General features: G+C 35.0%; 2 protein-coding genes across 4 annotated transcripts; both read right to left on the reverse strand.

Annotated features, from left to right (window-relative positions):
* Positions 1-6,792: 6,792 nt before the first annotated feature.
* LOC100648893 (IQ and ubiquitin-like domain-containing protein) lies at positions 6,793-16,486 on the reverse strand. Of its 2 annotated transcripts, XM_003393422.3 has the most exons (9): positions 16,173-16,486; positions 15,789-16,016; positions 15,169-15,713; positions 14,868-15,068; positions 14,407-14,785; positions 13,499-14,341; positions 11,346-11,587; positions 9,649-9,768; positions 9,316-9,574 (listed from the first exon to the last, which is right to left on the reverse strand). In XM_003393422.3, exons 1-6 carry the CDS (start codon positions 16,394-16,396, stop codon positions 14,236-14,238), a joined length of 1,683 nt encoding a protein of 560 aa, XP_003393470.2. In that variant the 5' UTR covers positions 16,397-16,486; the 3' UTR covers positions 9,316-9,574; positions 9,649-9,768; positions 11,346-11,587; positions 13,499-14,235. The 2 variants fall into 2 exon arrangements, with proteins under 2 accessions (XP_048265185.1, XP_003393470.2); XM_048409228.1 differs by lacking the exons at positions 13,499-14,341; positions 14,407-14,785; positions 14,868-15,068; ... (1 more) ...; positions 15,789-16,016; positions 16,173-16,486 and adding exons at positions 6,793-8,227; positions 8,858-9,219 and having other exon boundaries at positions 11,346-12,901.
* Positions 16,487-16,629: 143 nt separating this feature from the next.
* On the reverse strand, positions 16,630-20,997 carry LOC100649015 (N-alpha-acetyltransferase 35, NatC auxiliary subunit). Of its 2 annotated transcripts, none has more exons than XM_012313522.3 (10): positions 20,519-20,997; positions 20,277-20,338; positions 19,434-19,966; positions 19,145-19,337; positions 18,892-19,073; positions 18,491-18,823; positions 18,016-18,408; positions 17,766-17,939; positions 17,580-17,690; positions 16,630-17,506 (listed from the first exon to the last, which is right to left on the reverse strand). In XM_012313522.3, exons 1-10 carry the CDS (start codon positions 20,575-20,577, stop codon positions 17,366-17,368), a joined length of 2,181 nt encoding a protein of 726 aa, XP_012168912.1. In that variant the 5' UTR covers positions 20,578-20,997; the 3' UTR covers positions 16,630-17,365. The 2 variants fall into 2 exon arrangements, with proteins under 2 accessions (XP_012168912.1, XP_003393471.1); XM_003393423.4 differs by having other exon boundaries at positions 17,580-17,696; positions 20,519-20,994.
* Positions 20,998-21,575: the final 578 nt, after the last annotated feature.

Genomic DNA, 21,575 nt, shown 5'->3' on the forward strand with positions numbered 1-21,575 from the left:
GGTAGTTCTAAATTTAATATATTTAATTGCATTTTTTATAACAACTAATGAAAAATGTTTAACTGTAGATTAAAATTCAGTGTGAAAAATACGTAAGTATCAGTGGAAGTATTTACTATAGCAGATAGTTTGTTAACTAGTATTGAATTATCAATAGCTAATCACCCAATATATTGATTTAATTTCATCAGTCTATTTCGATGAGGAAAACACGTTCGCAAAGGCGTTCTAGAGGAGATGAATATCGGGTAAATTAATTTTCTTCTACGGAGAAAGTTAATGGCTTGATAAAGTGTTCCTCGAGGGGGGCTAATTACAACCGGGGTATAGGGGTGCAAAAACGGATACGAGGTATCCAATGAACAATGAACAACGCGCCCAGAGAAGCTATTTATTAAATAGGAAAATGAGCGCTAAGTTATTTCGTCGAGATATAGGCGATATGGACAGATTTATCGTCCGTAACTACGTAATATATTCGTAATCAGTGAACCGACTTTCTAATATGCGATTTTTCCTTTTTTCTTCGCTAGAATGTACCTTGAAGATGCCTATTAATTTAATTTTCGAACTGCATTTTCGCGTCCCTTGAAATGTTTTCACATGAAGGAAAAACGTTAAACAGTGTATCACGAGTCTCCATCTTTCTTGTAGGCGATGAGAGAGATGCGATTTAACCTCTTTTCGTGCCGAGATTTGACAAAGTATCGCAGGTCTTTGGTCCCGCGAGGACAGTAACTATCGTTAGAAGCAGACGCTTCTACTATCCCCTCAGTTAGCTGCAAAATTAATCGATGATAGTTCCGCGTAACGATACACGGTAATCGACTGCCATCAAATATTTAGTAAACCAAGCCTTTTGCGCCGTCGGGGTAAATTTCTAAACAGTAGACCGGTATCATGGGACTTCTGAGCTATCGCACGTTTATGGAAGAGTAAATCTCGGCAAATATTTGGTAAATAACCGCTCATTATTAATAGCGTAATATATTTAACAGATTGGCTCTGGCAGTAAAAGATTTAAGCATGAAATTTGAAGATTAACGAGGAATAAAATTATACAGACACAGAAGGGATACTTTGAAATATTTAAGGGGGTGTCCTGAATTAAAATGTTCTGAAACAGCATCTTTTTGTGATTTTTTTTCAAAGGGATAGGAAGAAATGAAGTTATTGAATTTTGAGGTATGGTTTTATATATATTTAACGAATACAAAAAAGTTTTTTTTTTAAGTAAAAAAGAAAATTATAACAGATTTCTAAGCCTATTTCATCGGCTGCAGTTTTCAATCGGCGTGAAACATCCACCTCGTAATTCTTGACCGAAACAAAAAACCAAAAAAAAGATTAAATTATTATATATTTTTCTTCTCGATGAACTAAAAAAGTTCGTCAAAGAGTTTATTTAAATAATTGTTATAGCACCTTAAAGTTTCTTTTTTCTTTTTATAAAACACATGTTTTCTTTAAACTCGCTAAAATTTTTAATTCCACGCTATTTTCTGCCTTTTTTTTTTTAGAAAAGGAAAATGTGGACTGAAGACTTGCAAAAATTGCAAATTACTTGTAGTCCTTAAGACAAAAATTAATAAAGATCTAATAAAAACCATACTTTTCAAAGTCAACATTAATTGAGTACAGCAATATATGAATCTAATAACTGCACAAACAAAATATATAGAACCTTTCATTTTGACACATTTTACTTGTTCTAATATTAAGACCAGGCTTTCAACGAAAAGACGTCTTTAGCAGCGAAGCAACTTTCTTACTTTCTAGCGAACCACCCATACTTAGACGCAGACAGAGCTTACGTTGATTCCAAGGCGTTCCCATTTCACGTGATTTTTGACGCTGATTCCCCCTGAGAGCTCTTACACAAGCCGATGACAAGGTTCACCGGTCTTAGCACCGGTTTCATCCCCTCACGAACGATTATCGATCACTATCGAGAGGCAACCGGGAGTATAGATTAGTTTGAAACTCGAATCAATTATACGCGCGACGAGGAGGAGGCGGCTCGGTCGGCCAGACGAGCTCGGTACACCAAATCTAATTAGTAATGCCGATTTAGCAAACCCTAATTGCGCGCCAACATATCACCCGCAATTTATGCGACACCCGTGTTATGAATCACTGGGGCCCAACCTCCGTGTTTTCCTGTCAGCCTCCAAACCACCACTTTCGTAACGTATGTGCGTTACCTGCGTGCAAGTCTCCGCCTTTCTCTCGCCGATTTCATATTAATTTCCATACTTATCGCGATGATCGTGACCGTGGCTGCGTCGTGTTGCGAAATCTCCTCTGATGGCGTTGGAAGCCGCGCTTCGGCTAATGCTCCGCATTTCAAACACGCTGATGGTGATACCGTTCGCGTGTGATTCGCTTGCGGCTCTCTGATAGTGATTAGAGGTCCCGGAAAATGATTAAAGTGCCCTGTGATTGAGGGATATCATTGAAGAGATTTTAGGCATTTGTGAATAACTTGTGGAGTGGATTCGGAAGATTTTACGATATCGATGATTTAATGAATCGGATAATGATAAGCTTACGCGTAATTTCGTTGCATAATAATTGATCTTGCAATAGCGTGATTGATCCGAACAGATTTATAAAAGCATTAGGTCGTGCAAAAAATGTCTTTTTTTTACAGACACGTCTTTTACAATGATGCGTCTTTATACAAACACGAAACCTAATCTGTCGAACGTTGTGATCTTTATTTTGATAGAACAAAATGGATCATACGAAATTCGATAGAATAATATAAAACGGAAAATGGTGCGTATCCATTATTTCCTTATAAAACGAAAGAAACTTTTCGGACGACCTAATATATAGATATTTTTAAACGAACGCATGATAAAATTTGTCAATGAAGTTGTTATATTTTTGCCACATATTAGCCACATATATTTTTCGTATTACGTATATTATACGTATATCGTATTATTCGTATATGTATATTTTTCTAGGCGAGTAGAAGGAAATAAGAAAAGGGACAGAGACCGCTGTAAGAAAATGTGTTGTTATGAAAAGGAGACTATATATTTGCGAATATACTTTGGAATAAAATACAAGAATTTTAATGAAGTAATAAGATTAATCTAATTCATCGATAAACAAAGGTGCAAAACCTCCGTCCATGGCTCTAACATCGATGGCGTCCACAATGCTGATGTTTCGTCGTATAAACAAATTAATCGTTAAAATCGAATGCATACGATTAGCGGTAGACTGGTTCATCGATAAGCTGTCATTACATCAGTCTACTAACGACACGTCACCCTACAAACGTTTTAATAGTGGCGTTGATACCCCGACCGCTTTGTTCGTGGCTACGTATAAAACTCATTAACGATATATTGAAATCGAAAGCGATGTTAATGCGCTCGAATTTGTGGTCGATAATGTGAGGTATCCCAGTTTGTCTCGTTATTGTTCCACGCAGAAAAATTTAACAAGACGTCATAATAGATTCCTATGTTACAATTTTAATCTTATTAAGAAAAGTAAAGTGGATAATGATTATAACTTGCCATTTAATCTACAGAATGTTTAAATCGCATTTAAATTGCAACAGCTATTTAGAAGTTAATAATGGTCACTCGTATCATTCTAATAATGATCATTATTACATGGCCCGCGTTATTATGATAATTACAACGTTCGGAGACCATTCGATCACCGACAATTAAATTATGAATAACCAAGTTACTTGCGCGTGAAACCGGGAATAACAATCGTTTGGTCTGGTATATCGTTAATTTATTTCAATTCATTTTGTCGGACGTAATAATCGAGCGAACGTCGAGTCGATCGATTTGCACAGACACCTATGATAGGGTATTAAACGGTCAGCCAACTTCTGACAAATTTAAATTGATGACTGTAACAGAGCCCATTTTTCGGTTTATTAACTTTCGTCGGTTGTTTAATTGAAAGAAATGATTAATCGATGGCGAAACTATCGACGTACGGGCCTGGTAAAAAGTTGAAAATTCGCCTGTAACCTGGCTATAATCGAATCCGTGTGTAGGTATGTATCGATTTGTCGCGTTATTGGTTCACCGAGGACAGACTCCCAATCAGAATAGAGGTTGGGGATTGAAAAAAAATTAAAATTAATCGTTGCCACAGCCCCATTTCGGTTTATTAGTTTCCTTTCACTAGACACTATCAATAGAAATGATTAATCGTTTGCCATTCGATGGCTAATTAATTGAAAGCTTTAATCTATCGATGTCGTATATCTCGTCGTTAAAAGCGACTCGTTAAAGGCATACCTACATTATCAGTACAAATTAAACGATTCATCGATTCAACATCTTCTCCTCAATCCTCCTCACCAACGATTGCAATCGAATCAACCGAAATTATAGACATAATTTCCACGTTGAAACGTAGAAATAATGAAAGTAACGATGAAAGTGAACAATTCGATTAGATCAGAGGTAGCAATCAAAACTGCATCAGACCAGTTGATTAAATCGTGAGCTGACTGAAGTTTACGTTCGATAATTGCAAAATGATTTCTTCCTGGCCGCTGCTAAACTTCTGTATTCGACTTCGACGTCGACTTCGTAATTAGTTCCTTCAAGTATCGATAATTCAGTTTCAACTTTTAAAATGCCACGTTTATCGCGATAAATCCATACGAGATCGAATTTTTCGACCACTTGACAAATTATTAGAAGAAATCGATGATAATATCTTATCGTGAATACGATGGAAGAGCTTTCCACAGGGACAAATCGTTGAAAATCTCCTTCTGCTTCTCCAGGGAGCTGCCATAATTTCAAATAATCGAAAAGTTCGCTGGGGGAGAGAAGTTCTGGCAACTCAATTCACTTTGACAATTCTTCGCTGAATATCGTGACCGTCTTCCTTCTCCGTGAAAGACGCTACTTGTTTATGCATTCACCAAGACGAAAACTCTATAACTGTGCGACGTCCGGTCCCGTTAGAATCCACCTGTACGATTAATTCGTTAAAAGACAATGTTTATTCTACGAAAAGAAAACACGATCTATAATGTAGTCTCCAATTTCACGAACATCACTGAACTTTCCAAGCATCGTTGCAAAGTGACAGGAAGTAATTTTGTAGTTTGCAACATTGCTGCAGATCGCTCTAGAGAGTTTCCGGTGTTTCCCCTAGTTTTCGAACAGCTCCAACAACGTTGAAAAGGCCGTTTAATGGGCATTCGTACAATATCGCGCTGTTCCTCCATTGTTGTCGTTTTTTTGTATCGTTATTTTACGAAATGAACATTTGACAATTACATTGGACAATTACAATTTCACAAACGATCATTTGATCTTTGTATATCACAGGAAGAGACTGTTACGTCAATTTGGCATAGTTGCGTCCCGTACTATATTTAACATGTGTTTATCGCATTCAGCGTTAATCATCTTATATTAAACTTTGTGTCTGACCACATGTAGTCCTAAACTACTTAACCGCGTTCTGTAGTAGACGCGACGACATTATCTGCGACAGTTGTAACGTTTCTGTTATTATCTGTTATCACACAAACTACCAAACTAAATGCTTCATCCGGACTTTGAATTTCAAACAATTACAATTAACTTATTCAAAAATAAAAATTCAATTTGAACGTTCGATTAATATCCAATCAACATTTAAGCAACTTTCGCTTTTTAGAAATAATAGATTAATAGATTTATTTATAAGCGACTAGATCGATTTAGTCGATAGCAGAACATCAGAAAAGTGTTGTGTAAGTGTGATATCAGAGACGTTACTATGGTCAATTTAATCGCTTTGACGCGGAACCACTCGACAGTATATTTGAAATTTATGGCATTAGCTTAGCGACCATTTGATCAGACGTCATATACAGCTGAAAGCTTCTTCAGTGAATACATTTATTAAGTAAATTGAATGCGGTGTCATATTCCTTATCAATATTAGAAGCCTTGACCGCAGAAGGAATAAGATCCATTACGACATTTCACGTCCTACATACATTTCGATGTAATATCTTAATAATTTCTGATAAACAATTAGGATTGTAGACCTCGTCTACAAATTACAATTTTAAACGAATAACTTTCACGAGGTTACGGTTTTAAATTTAAATCACGAAACACTTTCACGTTACGACACAGTTCACCAGGAAATAAAAGTTGGCAGCTTTATGAGAACATGCGCGTTACGCACCCTGCGATAAACCATAAGACGACCATTTCGTTGGGCTTTATTACTGTTTTCCATCTTTTTAAATTGTAAGGATAAATACATAGATATCTTTTTTACTTCCCCTCCATAAAGCTGGACCTTCGTCTAATGGTTGGAAAATGCTTAGGATTACCCAGAATGAAATTACAGAAACAGACTGTAGGATTGCTGAAAAAGAAACGTACAGCAGAGATCTTCTTCAGTTTCTACGCATACGCTATGTAAGGTATTTTCAACGCGAAAAATTCTCCTGTAATACATATGACAGAAGATAATATAATATACCATAATACCAATATAATATCAATTTTAAACTTTCTTAAATGAGAAAATCAAATTTTGGTGTCGACGTTATTTCTTTAATAAACTTGCACACGAACAGGACTAAAAAAGTAGGATGACTTTTAACTGCGATAAAAAGTAGAAGACACAAATAACATATCCTTTTTTATTGATGTAAAAGTTACTATAAGAATAATTATTTATTGGATTCTTCAAGAAATACACGGTACTTGTTATCCTCTAACATCTTTCTATTGAGATCGCGTGGAGGTATAAGGTGATAGATTTTTCATATTGAATAAATTTAGAGGATCATGAAAATACTTTTATTTTATACCAGATATTCCATGTATACGAATTAAATATTCTCAGCATCTAACTATTCGCTCAACACTCTCAACGTAATATCAAACTTCGCTTTCTTTACTCTATCCTTTTACTGTACGCTGACGCAACTTGCTAATTAACTTCCCACGAAGAACAATAATAAATGAGCGTTTGATGTCATTGTTTATTCCCACGAAGGTTCTTGAATTTGGCCACGAACTCGAACCGAAGTTTAGCCTGAAGATTCTTCGTGCAAAACTTTTGTAGTATCATCGGTCCGTAAAACTTACCGAGGTCAACTACCTTTCGATGCAACGAGGCTTCCGTCACGGTTAATAAAAGACAATTCCACGGTGACCACTCTTCGTCATTTCGAAATCTCACCAACCTCAACTCTTCTAAATTATCGTTTTCAGAAATGGCCGATTTTCCGTGCCAAATATCGTTCACCAAATGGTAAACGGCTTTTGCATCAATAATAAAAGCCAGACTGGTGTAACAATAGATTCTAGCTTCCTGACGTCTTACATCACGAAGAAGTCTTTGATACGGCTCGTATACGAGCCGAGGCCCAGCGCGAACTCTCACGTAGAGACAGTAATTGCACGAAGAGGAACGGGACCATTTCTCGCGTGGGAACTTCTCGAGAGGCAATAGTCTACCGCAGCTCCTGCAGATAGTTTTACAACTGGTCCGGAACCAACTGATCAGCCTCGAATCCTCTCGCTCGTTTCTCAAGGACTCCCTTGCCAGTCTCAAAAAAGCCATCCTCAGCCCACTCCTTAACCAATTCAACTTACTTTCCTCCACGTTACGGGTCAACAGATCAATCTCTTGATTCAACAAACGTACCAGTTCATCAGATTCCTTACACGTATGCGGCTCTATATCCTTTCTTAATTTAGACAACATCTCAACCCTTTCCTTAACAGTGATATTTTCCTTCGATAACTCTTCGAACGTGTCTCTAAAGCATCTGGCGTGCTGTACGAATGGTGTAATTACAGGAATCGATTCTCCATGACTGGTTTTCCATACGACAGGTTTGCACAACTCATCCAAGAATTTTCTGTATGATTGCTCTCTCTTTTTTAATTTGATAGTGGTTTTCCTCGAATCAATAGCTCGCAATAGCTCTACCTCCTTTGATAGGATTAAACTGCACAATGCTATCCTGGACGACACGAACAGCTGTTCACTCGCACTCTTCGTCTCGTGGATACGCCAACGATCCAGCAGATTGTACAGCAACTCGAAGTCCGCCCTGGTACTCGGCGACGTGCGGTTTAGTATCACGAAATCCCGGCTGCGATAGAATCTCGGTACTGGCTGTATTTGCCGCCGGTTCGTGTTCTTAGCACAGACTGAAACGCCGCTCGACGAGATCGTGGTTTGCCGGCCGCGGTGAGCTCTGCGGGCAACGTCGAACAGACGTTTGAACAGGTGTTCCTCGGAGATTTTGTTCGTCGCCAAAAGTTTACGCCACGGAGTTACGAGCTCGTGTGCGCGCTGTGTTCTTCGTTGACACGTTCGATTCGAGGAAATCCAAAGGATTTTAGGGAGCAGACGGTTTGGCGAAGTTCGGGGGTTGAAAGCTGGGCTCTTGGAAATATTTCATCGGGTGAAAAGTCAGTGGAGAGCATTAAGCGCCAAGTACTAAACTAATACTTTGAATTGTAAAACTGTGTAGGTTAATCGGTGTAACAATTCGATAAGGTTGGAAAGGTTTAAAATTGATCTATATTACGTTAAATTATCGTAAATGGCGTGAAAAAGTTTCGAGTCCCGGAACAGAGAAACTCTGTTTTCTTAACCAGTTTCTCTTCGACTTACCTATGCAACGCGAGTAAATTGTATATCTTACCGCAATATCGAGCTTTATGCTTCTCTTCGTACCGGCTAGAGCACTTAATTAATAAAAATAACTGATTTAACGAAGCTTCGTGGCTTTATTTCTGCTAGTCACGAGATATGGCGAAAACCTCCCCTGTCCTGCTCGTATTCTACTCGCTACCTTAATATCCGCCATTCGTTACTTTACCTGTAAAATCTCTGTATCTTTACGATGCTCTCTAGAATCTTCTCGTTCGAGTAATCCTTGAATCTCGGTTCCTTGGAATTTCTAAAACTTTTTATAAATCTGTCGCGGACGTTAGGAAAGAAATTCGTCTGCACTTCAACGTCACATTCCATATTCGTAAATTTATCCATCGTAAAATTTGTCTGCGTTCTTTTGTCATTTTTGCCGTCATGTTTACCAGTTTGCGTGTACGTGTTCCGATAAATAGTTCCAGTCAGTTTGTGTTTCCAGCCAACTAAGTATGATTGTGTTTTAATCTCTGAATTCTCCATTTGAACTTTAATTAGTTATCAGTGGTATGGCTACACGGTCGATCGAATTAACTATGAAAAAAAAGAGGAAACGCGGTTGTGAAAGTATAACCATCGGCTAAGAGCTAGCCTGAAGATAATGGTAATGTGGCTAGAAAAGAAAATTACTGTGCCAAGGTTTAAAGGATCCGTTCGGAGGATTGCATCGTCCGCCGTTTTACAATTCCAAACGAGCGTTGTTGGACTCCACGAGAAAAAGAGCGACCGAAGCTGACTACTCGGATTTAATCGCCGGAATTGTTTTTGCGTGTCTTCCGACCTCCATCGTCGTTTTGCACGTTGATAATCGTTTTGTTTTACTTTCCTCTATTTATCTTTGGATAATTTCCTTGTGTAAATTTCTTCTCGATTTTAAAATCGAACTGATCTTTGAAATACAAAAAGATTCTTAATCTTGTTGTCTTTTTCTTCTCTTAGTGTGATAAATAAAATTATTAATACCTGGAAAAAATAGAGGATCAGCGGTTGTAAAATACCGCCAACATCTTTATGTCCTTTCACTTTTCTCGATCTTGAATAATTTCCTCCTAGAAGCTTCTCCTTCTTGTAACCAAACTGCACCTGGAAATACAAGAAATTTCTTGATATTTTTTATTCTTTCATCTTTTTAATGTGGAATACAAGAAACGAGCCCATTGTACTCTGGGAAAAATAGGAGATCAATTGTAAATAAATGTAAGGATCGTTGTCCTTGAATCTCATTTGCCGTAACTTAATATTCCACTTGATCTAATTGTAGAATTTACACGAAATCCATAATTTAGGCTGGGTAAATGCAATTCGGTATTGTCCATTACAAGTGTATCCCAAACCAGAAATCACATGATACTCTGCACAAACAACGAACAGTAACGTTGGAGGACACGTGGCGTATTGTAAACATAATCATGTGCCATTAACAGTGTAAAGCACTGATGTGACATTAGAAATCACAAAGGGCAAACAGGCTGTCCGGTGAATCTGGCAACCTCATAAAATACCGCAAATGCAATCAACGCAGTGGGGTCCCATTAAATGCTACTTAAACATCGATTACTAAACTTATCACTTATTCGTATATTCTCTACTGATTCATAAAAAATGCTTATGCATACATAGAATGGGACAAAGTTTTTAGGAAATTACCAATTTAAAATTGTTCAGTTCCATTAATAAATAATAAAGATAATTGCAGAAATTAGTATGCTTTTAATGGTACAACATTTTCATTTGTATTTAATTCTTTGAAAGAAGCAAAGGTCCAAATTTCCCATTAGAGAATGAAAGTATAATATCCCGTGGCACGAGTAGCTTCCAAGTTATTAGTCTTGAACATCATGGTCGAATGTGTTTTCTTCCCCGTTAGTTTTCGTTCCGTAATGGCCAATGAAAAAATCATAAGCATATAAAGTTAGCCATTGATAACCGAAATAGCCAAACAGCGTAAATATTATAACGTCAATCATCGACGTATCGCGTATTGCGTCATAAATTCCGTCATAAACGTAGATGTTATCGGTGACCGCTTAGTGCAGCATAAATTTCACCGTAAACGAACATGGACTGGCACAAATTCGATTATGAATAAGTATATTGCAAACGTAAATTTGACCGCAAATAAGTTGGAATTAGAAAACTATCGTTTCGTTCGCCAAAATATTCCACGCGACTAATCAATTAAAATAAATTATAACTAGACTGTGGTCATTTATGAAAATTTAAATTTTTATGAATACAACGGAAGAAATAAAACCAAAGCAGAAATTAGTTTCATACACTAAATATCATGACAAGTACTAATTCTAACTTTGATTTCCACAAAATTTCGTCAACCTATGAGATATTTTTAAAAAACATACACTATAAACCTACCAGCTTGTTTTCATTTTCAATTTATATTATATCAAAATTCTATTATTTAATAAAAAAAGTGACATTAAAATCAGAAGAGTAACAAAAATATACCGACCATATTCTTCTGTTATGATCATGATTAAATTATGATTCAATTTTCCATAAACATAAATATCATAATTCAGAAAACACCAAAAAGTATGTTTTCTGAACAGCTTAATTTTTATCTTTTTGCGCACATAATTAAAGATACGAAAGGATATGACGTATTACATGAAGAAGTTTAACTTCCAAATTATAAATACCTGTTAATTCAAGCCCCGAGCAGCGCTTAATTCTTTGTTATTCTGCCAAACGCCGGCTAAAGCTTTAGCATCTGCGGCGAACAGAGGAATGCACCCTTCAAGGTTTTATGGCTGATGGAAATCCAGCCGGTAATTCCGGAGTGCGCGGAAATGCACCGGCGAGAACGCGGAGAACCGTAAAACTTGTGTACCAGCGCACGTTGTACGGTCGATGCATTCAATGCATCGCGTATAATTTGGCCCTTTAAACAAGAAAAACACGCATGTGTGGCCACGTGTAGTTTATTTCTACTTTTTTTCACCCTCTTATTTCGTTTAAAATGGTTTTAATTTTTCTATTTTTTTTCCACCCCCTTCTTTCGTTCAACATAGTTTCAATTATTATTATCATTATAGGATAACGGGTCGTTCTAGATATTTCACTCTTTCTTTTTCTTTGTCTCTCTTTCATCCTGCTCACAGAAACATTGGGAACTCTGGAATAAGATGATACTGGAGTAAAAGATGGAAAATGAAAATTACGATTTTCTGAATTTGTATGTGGGATACGCAGGCTTCAGAGAAATAGTAAGCTTAGTTGGTTGGAGGTTGATTGGATTATATACATAGTAAGACTCGCTATAGATTTTGGATTGGACGAATTGTAATTTAATTAGAATTCGTGGAACGTGTAATAACATGGAGAATTCATTTTGCACGTGTAAACTAGTCCCATGAACTAAGTGTTTACATTTCGCTTATTAAACGTTTGTGGCCGACTGAACACGGAAATTTAATTTGTGTTTAATTGGATCGCCAGCAGCTGACTAAAGGTACATCTGCACATGAAACATTCATGATTCTGCGAGGAGGCGATGAAGTCAAAAATGCGCGAATCGCAGCAACTAAGCAAGTACGAGCAAGCATCTTCTTCGAACCGCATTTTATCCACAATTCTATTTCATATTTCATATTTCTCCTCAATTTATGAAATACAGAATGACGATGTATTTTCTATTTGTCTACGCTCCCAACTTGTTTGTAAACATTCTCGCTTTGTTTATTTACATTGCAGGGATTTGTTTGTTTATTTAGGTTTTTAATATTTATGTTTGCTACCATGTATCCTCATATTCTACAGAGATTTTTCTTTCAAAAAATTGTCAGAAAAATCTATTATCTTCTCAAGCAACGAGAAACATCTGAAAATATTTGAAAATCGGAAGAACGCCCGAGTAAAAGTTTCCATAAATTATTACGTACGATTTTTCAAAATTTTCCACTCACTGTGAATTATGAATTATTTAACGGGGAAACGAAAACAAGGGTTGTTAAGGTACCAATACGAATGCAAAAATATTTGAGTAAATTGACTGGAATGGTGAAGAAATGCAAAAAGGGAATCGCCAATGTAGCCGCTGCATCAGCGAGCGCACCCACGCTCAACCGCCGAGTGGATGGTTTTTCATCCCTCCATCGGGATTAACGTTTTTTTTTCTTTTCGAAATCAAATATAAATATTCTAAAATAATATTCCAATACCCTGAAACGATAACTGCAAAACTCCATTTTGCTGAAATTCCATTGAAATTCACGTTCGAAAGAGTTCTGCGTCGAAAATGAACAACATTTTCGAGCCAAACCCAACGAAAGATACACTTTATAAATATAAAAATATAACCGGAGGAAATATTACTGAATATTTCGATTAAATCGTTATCGTTAAAAGGAAGTAGAAAAGAGAGGAACTCGCAAAACGGACGTTCGTATCGATGATAAATAAATGATAATTAAGAGTCGGGTTTCGTTGATAATGCTATCACCAATCGTCGAAAAAAGGAAGAATGGATTCGCAAACGTGATTCGCAACACACTGTATTTATCTCGAAACGCGCGAATAACAAATGATTCTTTTCCTTAGAATCGATACACGATAAATTAATAATCAAATTTAAAAATTAACTCCATTATACATAGATGAACGAGAAAATATTAATTAACTGGCGACATACAAAATTCGACAAAGCAAATGTATAAATGTAAGAAACAAAAGAAGTAAAGAATTGAAGTATAGTCGTAAATGAATACTACGTATGCAAAATGCAATTCGTCCTTCTTCGATTCAAATAATATTGTTGTACTCTACACTAAAGCTACTTTAAGCTATTCTATACCTAAACTCACTCGATGTTCCTCTTGTTTTGTACAGTTTACGACGCTCTGTGTTACTTTTATAACGCTTCTGTTTATCAGCTGCTTTTAGTCTCACGATTATTCATCGTTCGTTTCGTCGAGATTTGTCGTCGTCACCGAGAAATTTATCGTCTCTCGTCTTGTTCAGCTATAAATTGCCCAACGACGCGTGCACTAACGATCAAGAGGCGAACGACGGCAGCGGCGATGGCGGCATAGCGTGCCTTGAAATAACGCATGCTATTAGATTTATCAAAACGACATCGTTGCACAGATAAAAAACATGAAATCGGTCCCGGGAACGATCAGACAGAAAAGAAAGAACGGAGCTTTCAATGCGACGCAATCCACATAAGAGACTTCTGCACCACCTTAAAGGTCAAACCCTTAAATCCACCGTTGCCAATGACAACCTGCTTGGTCGATCGAAAGCACTTTCTAGTCCATTATTTTTCGATTTTATATGTCGCACATTCAAAAAAAAAAAAAGAAGGAAATCACCATCCTCCAACTCTCCTCTCCTCGATCGCTGCCAGATACAACAAAAGAAATCTAAATGAAGATCATCTATCTTGCAATCGTCTATTTTTTTCTTTTCATATACTTATTTTCTATAACAATTAATTATATGTATATATAAATACATTTAAGTAGAAAATGACCTTATAATTTGATTATATTGAAAGAGCAAAGAGACAATTAGATACAGCAAAGTATATCACGTAAAAAGATAATCGTCCACTTTGATCGCTGGATTGTACACCGCTTTATCCTCGATTTTGTGAAATTTACCTTGAAACTTCTTCTCAAACTGTCTCAAATGCCTGCAACGAGTTCAATCGATACGTTATTTCCACTTCTCTGTCTTTGAAACCGTATGTGCACGTACTTGAATTGGTTTTTCGCTAACTGATGAGACAACAAGATTTTTTCGATAAGTGGCTTCGAGTATACACTCGCGAAATCCTTGATCCTGCAATGAACGTCAGCCTCTTCCTCAGTTAAAAGGATACAATTCCACGGTGACCACTCCTCGTTTACGTCGTATCGAACGATCCGTAATAGGAACATATCTCTATTTTCACTGACTACTGAGTGACCGTGCCAAATATTGTTCACCAAATGGTACATGTCGTGTTTTTGCATCATAAACGCGATGGCCGAAGGTGATTCTCTTTTCGTTTCCTCACAGCGCACACAGTCCAGTAGAAATTTGTAAGGGTCGTAGTTCACGTGTCTAATATTTCGTTCACGCAACCAAGTACAACCTTAAAGCAGTAAAAAAAGTTTAATGCAAATTCTCTGTTTAAATTTTTCGAGAAATTTAATGTCAAACGAGATCAATAGTACCAACGCAAGTAGACAGCCTTTTCATCCTTCCATGAACAGTGAATTGGTGAATAGGAAGCAATTTCAAACAACTGTGACACAATTTCGTTATAGGTTCAATTGGTTCTCGCAATTTTTCATCATCTACGTTCTTACAAAAGTATCTGTCGTTGTTCACGCAACAGCACGAGTGCGACGTCCGTAAAAAGTTCAAGTAACTGTCTACATCGTGAAAGAGAAAGCGGAAAGAAGTTTTGTTAACAATTGTTCCGTTACCTTGGAACGTCACAGGACAAAATCTCGTATATTATTTTTTTCTTACAAACTATCCTTTCTCGAAAGTAGCCTAGTGACATGCGTTTCATCCCCCTTGCCAAGTAGGTCAGCTCCTCGTCCAAGAGTCGTATCAAATGGAAAACAGACACACAGTTGTGTATCTCCAACGATTTCTTCAGTATCGTGAGCATCTCCATGCGTTCCTCGCGAGTAACATCGTAGTTCATCAACGAGTTGTAAATCATTTTCAATTCTCTTGCCTTCTGGTTTCTCATTGTGTCCATTTCCAACAATTTATTCTTGTAACCGTTCCACAGAATAGGCTTGCAATTAACCGCAACAAATCTCGCGCGTTTTCGCTTCCTGTAGCGCTGCTTCACCGCCTGTCTTTTCTCATCGATTACATTCAGCATTTCTATGGTCTTTTCCAAAATTTCGTAATTTTCTGCACATCTCGCAGGTTTAAAGAAACGTAGCTTCGCACATTCAAGGCGATCGCGTCTCCATTTTTCAACCAAATTATATAACAGATCAAAATCCGATCGAGTTTTGGGATGAATTGTTCGAAGAATTTCCTGCTGATGCCTCTTCCTGAGACATCAATCGATATATGTAATATGGTTTTGAGCAACTTTGCACATTTTACGTATTTTATATGTTACATACCTGTATAACATCATCTTTTCTGCTTCGTATAGCTTACAACCTTTGACTAACTCTCGATACTGTCTCGCATATTCTTTGATATACTTCAATAATTTGTATATTCTATAGTTTCTTTGGATAATTCGCGCCTTTCCATCGTAATCCAGTCGTTTCATCATTTCTTCGTATGTTTCGTATGGTTTTGATGTTATATATTTATCCGATTCGGCCGATATAAAGTAATCAGATCTAAACAAAGAGAAAGATGTAAATTAATGAAAAAGAATGATAAAAGAAATTCACGATTATTGAAACCAAGCAAAGGAAACTAAGAAATTAAAGGAGGAATTGAAAGTGAAATTAGAAGGATTTGTTTTAATTTAAATGCAAGGAAACCACATATACCGCCACATCTGTGTTGGATGAACGCATGGTGTTTGCGTAAATACATCTGTCCAAGAAATATATTGCACCTTTTTACTGCACTTTTCTTTTTCTGGCTTCCTTAGGGGGCCTGTTTGCGACTCGGCGTTTAAATACTCTACTTGGGTAATTTTATGCTTCCATCCTCCCAAATAAGGTTTTTTTATTCTTCGATCTTCCACTTTCACGGAACGGCAGCAAACCATTTTGAAATTTTGTATATATTAATAGACGTTTTAAACGTTTTAAACAAAAAAATATTTGCTTAGTTAAAACGACTTGGTTTTAAGGAATAACAGATTAGATGTTGAATATAGATGCAAACTCAAACAAATTTTGTTATTCATTTTTTTTATTAATGTTCATATATATATATATATGTATATATATAACATAATGTATTATTATCGGATAATGTTATTTATTAAATACACAACCATTTCAGAGTATTATTTTTATTAGACATACATCACTTTCTCTTCTTTCTGATTTTACAGTGAAATTTAGTGTTTCAGTTTAATGTTACAATATTCTCTCGTTCCTGTACAATGCAGAATTCAATAATGTATAAATCATGTCTTCCTAAAATGTAGAGAATATAATACTCATAGACGCAAACAATTTAGATCACGTTTGATTAATAAAGTTACGGATTGTTATTATAAAAAAGGTTGTTATCGGAACATGTGTTACATAGCTGAAGCCTGCAATATATATTCAAAATGTTGCAGATGTCACTAACAAGAACTGTTAACAATTTCATTGATAAGATGTATTACTATACAACATTTTGAGACTATACATTCTATACTTTTGTTATTTACATTTCATAACGATCTGTAAATTTCACGAACCTTATCTTCAAACGATCGACGCATTCATTCTTAATATCCACATGAATTCACTTAAAACATACGATTTATGATAAACTATATACAAATATCATTTTCATTCTTTATAGAAATTTATCCACAAAATATGTACGATAAATAATACATATCTGTACAATGAAGGGTGTATCGTTAATAAAACAAAAAAGGGGGGGAGCTTTAAACATTGTATTAGACAAAAAAAAGGCATCCAAAATCAACAACACAAAAAGTTTTTCTGCACGATTAAAGCTAGAATAAATAATATGTCATTTATAGCATGAAATGATGGCCGTTGCAAATGATTTAGATCAATTTTATCAATGGGAAATGTTGGTGATACGAGAAGTCAAATACTGGAGGTTCTTTAGAATCCTTTTTATGCCCATCAGCGAGTAACTTTAGAACCACGAAATTCGTTTTCGCCACTTTTAATAAATCATTGATCTGTAAATCAAGCGCTATAATGAGTAAAATGTTTAATACAAACATGGGAATCAAAAGGTTTAAAAATATTTACCTCATTTAGAGTACTAGAATTTTGTGGATAAAAAGACAAAGCTCGTTCTAACATATTTCTAGCTTGATGAAAATGACGACAACCGGCTAAGTACAGCATTTCACTAGTAACCTTTTCCTAGGAAAATAAAAGTTAAGAAAAAGTGCTCCATGCTAAAAACCAAGAGAAATAGGCCACTATACTCACGTTTCTTTTATGCATCTGTGCATTCGTCATATCTAAGAATTCCTGATAATGTACCGGAGGTGGTGTGAGTAACGAAGAAAATGGTAATAACCTGTGCTCATATCGAACTCGTTCTGAATCAAATGGTGACTCAGGAAGTGGTATTTTACCATCCATACGGAAACCAACTAAAGCCTATAAAACAAATTTTATAGATGAAATTAAATCATGAAGATAACATTTTATAAAAAATTAGACATGCGTAACTTACTTTGTAATATCCTCCACATATATTTTGCATGGCTTGATACATTAATATTTCTAAATTATACGGTCTTGATGTTGATTTTTTCTTCTTGTTTTTCGCACTTTTCTTACCACCTCTACCCTTATGTGTATCATTATGTACATCATGTTCCATCAAGAACGTATTGGCTCTTGTAATAGCTGATACTAGCCATCCATAAAGAAATTCATATAGGTACCAAAATATATAGTGATATTCATGCACCGAATATAATTCCAATTCAAAGCCACTTAATAAATACATGACCATAACTCGTAGTGTATGATACAAGATCCATGTTCCGAAACAAGCTAAATGTGACCTTGGTGTATCACTTTTCATTGACAAGGCATGTAAAAATCCATCAACTCTTTCAGCCTGGCAAAATTTCAAACATACATTAGTTTGAAGTTATGAAATATTCTAATGTTATGAAATATAAATTAGCTTTTAAACTCACTTCATCCTGTAATATTGCAAAATCATCCAATAAATGTGCTAATTTGTCTCTCTGTCTTGCTCTATTATGGCCAGTAAGTTGTAATAAACTACCAAAGAGCCCCACACAGTGAGATAAGAAACTATCAACATATTCTTTAGCTTGATGATTTTGAAGTAACGTACTCTTTGGCATTAGTACCGGAGGTGCTATGAAATTCCGCGCTGCATCTTTCAAAACATCGGCAAAATTTTGCACACCGAATACTCGATTTGTTGTAGGTAAATAAACTATTTGCAACATTGACCTGGATAATATACATGGACTTCGTCGTGAAAATTCTAAAAAAAAGTCCTAAAAAGAAATCAGTGTACTTGGAATTTATGCCAAAAATTTTTAGTAACCTATAGATTTTGTCTTACCAAAGCTGCATGGAATCCATTCTGATTAGTAATCGTAGTAACTGTTCGAAATCTGTTTAATAGCTCATCCAAATATTTTAAAGCCTCTAGTCTTGGTTTTATTTTTGTATACCGTGGAAATGTTGGTGGTAATAATCTTTGATTCACCATAGGGTCAAACCCCATAATATTTGGATAATTTGCTACAATCATTACATAATACATGATGTAAACTATATGCTATGACGTAAACTATAAATTTTGAAAAACTTACATATTTCATCAGCTTTTTCTCCACTGTTTACTGTTTTAATCATCATTTGAATCATATAAGAACATCTTGATAACAATGTATGACAATCATTTAAATTTTGTTGCAACTGTTCTTTCTTTCCCATTAATGATAAAATTTGATAAAATATTTTAGTAAATCTAATTCTAGCATAGAGTGCTAATCTATCACCATACTGAAAGAAATAATAACAATTTCAGTAATTAGTTATATCCTTAGTCGTTCAAAAAAGTTCAATAAATGTATTTTGTGTTTCAAAACATACACCTACTTCTTTCTCTGATACTACATGAATTGGTTTTATTCTTTTCCCAGGTAGTTCATCTTCTACTTCTCTCAGCATGGATATGATTTTTTGTTCTGTAATATCCTGTTGCAATCTATAACCATAAGTAACACTCTGGAAATCTTCTTCCTCAAAAACTAATGCTTTATTGATGCAATCTTTAATTATTTCAATTATTTTATATACAGCATAACAAAAGGTTCTCAAAGGTTTATCCGCTATTTGACTCGGTTGGTGAAGATATAAATTAGTGAAAACTGTTTGCGCTAAACTATGGCCTTCAAGCCAAGACACTATACACGCATATGTTGAATCAATTATTCCTATAACTTCCGATGATGTCAAATTGTCCAATTTCAATGCACCAGAATCAACAGCCTGTGTAAAAGTGCACGGTTTGTTGTTGCCTCTATTACATAGCATGCCAACATCCATTTTTGGATCCATCATTTCAATTGCAGACATGGCCTCAAATAATCCAAATAACTCATCACGTAATAGTTCACCCAATTCCAACTCTAAATAAACATAACAATAAAGTGTTTTGTATTGTATTAAATAAATATTTTGTATATAAAATATTGTTTCGATTAATTCATATCATTAATCATTATAAATTAATTTCCCATTAAATAATGATACTTAAATGCTAACAATGTTATTGAATAAAATTACATGATTATTTGAACAAATCAAGTTGTATACAAATGAAAACTAAATCGCCTCTACCACAATAAAACAAAAAAATATGAGGGGAGAAAAAGAAATAAAAAAAAAACTTGTAAAGCAAGCATTTGCAAAGGAGAAAATAAGTTTGTAAATAAGCACCTGTAATGGCATCGAAAAATTCTTGGGTAATATCCACCCAATTGTAAGTAACTTGGTCGAATCTGCAATGTAAATAGATATAAAAATTAAAAAATATCGCCGAGAATTACAAATAATGTTATACGTTAGGTTATTTTCCTAAAGCCTAGCTGTAAACGTAACATTCTTATTTCAATATTTCCATGTAATCACACGTTAGTTATCGGTGATTTTTCTATTACAATTAAAATATCACAACTCACTGTGATTCTTTATCTTCGCCCATGTCAACCAAATTCTGTTCTTCTACCATGGTCGCCATTCTTGCAGACTGACCTGTCACATTTAACGGCACTGCCAACAGTAGAAGCTTCTACATAATCCTCGTATCAAAAGTTAACCCCTGAGAAGCTCCCCTTACGTCAAACAGATGTTATATAGTCACAAAGTCTTGAAATTATTGAATAAGTATAAAATCTCCTATATTGTTTTATATTTATCAGATGAAATGAATTTAGACAAATCATGTGTAGATATACAATGGAAATATATATTCAGATAAAATGATTTTAAGAACGTTTATATTCAAACATCTGAATTTATGACAATTTCGGGTATCCAAAAAACACTGTAAACTAAAGAACAATCCACGGATCAAGCGTTAATGTTTTGTCTTATTTTATGTTTAGTAATTTTATTTCAGATTTCAAATGGATGATAAAGTATGGAAGAATAAAGTCTCACTATATTTTGAAAATATTCTCTGTCTCTATCAAAATTTATTTAAATACTAATGTTATTTTCAGGAACTTTTAAACAAACTAAAAATACTCTGTCAAATAGGATTCGAATTACAAAAATTTTATAACTTCTTACGATTAATGACGATTGATTTGAAAAAATTATAGATAATTTCACTTCGTTAGATCATAATTAATTTTTTATTCTTTTTTAACGTTTGTTAATGATATTTATTAACACTTTGGTAAAGTACATAAATTTAATAATATTTCTTCTAGGTGAGTGAGTTAAAGTACTTTTGAATATAAATATTTGATCTCTGTGTATATATTTAAATAAATCTGCAAAATGGAAAAACATGTAATGAAATTGGTACTTCGGCTAGATGTTATGAATTAAATGTTCTACAATTTAATTAATCGTAAATTTTTATAGGTTATGATAAATCAGGATAAATTTAATCTCTTTATGTATGTAGTTTATTACTATTGCTGTTTGTAACATGAAAATATTACAATCCCTAGAACGATAAATTTTCTGAATGAAAATTTTAGTTTTACATAGGAATTATCCTTAACG

The sequence above is a fragment of the Bombus terrestris genome, chromosome 1 (genome assembly GCF_910591885.1).
Source record: "Bombus terrestris chromosome 1, iyBomTerr1.2, whole genome shotgun sequence".
NCBI classification, from domain to species: Eukaryota; Metazoa; Arthropoda; class Insecta; order Hymenoptera; family Apidae; genus Bombus; species Bombus terrestris.

Coding starts and splice junctions, on each gene's coding strand:
- LOC100648893 (XM_003393422.3), bottom strand. CDS start 16,396: ATGGTTTGCTGCCGTTCCGTGAAAGTGGAAGATCGAAGAATAAAAAAA. Junction 15,714..15,788: donor GAAAAGATGATGTTATACAG/GTATGTAACATA, acceptor TTGATGTCTCAG/GAAGAGGCATCAGCAGGAAA. Junction 14,342..14,406: donor TTAGCGAAAAACCAATTCAA/GTACGTGCACAT, acceptor AACTCGTTGCAG/GCATTTGAGACAGTTTGAGA.
- LOC100649015 (XM_003393423.4), bottom strand. CDS start 20,577: ATGGCGACCATGGTAGAAGAACAGAATTTGGTTGACATGGGCGAAGAT. Junction 20,339..20,518: donor GGCGAAGATAAAGAATCACA/GTGAGTTGTGAT, acceptor TTTACATTGCAG/ATTCGACCAAGTTACTTACA. Junction 19,074..19,144: donor AGAAAAAGCTGATGAAATAT/GTAAGTTTTTCA, acceptor TAATGATTGTAG/CAAATTATCCAAATATTATG.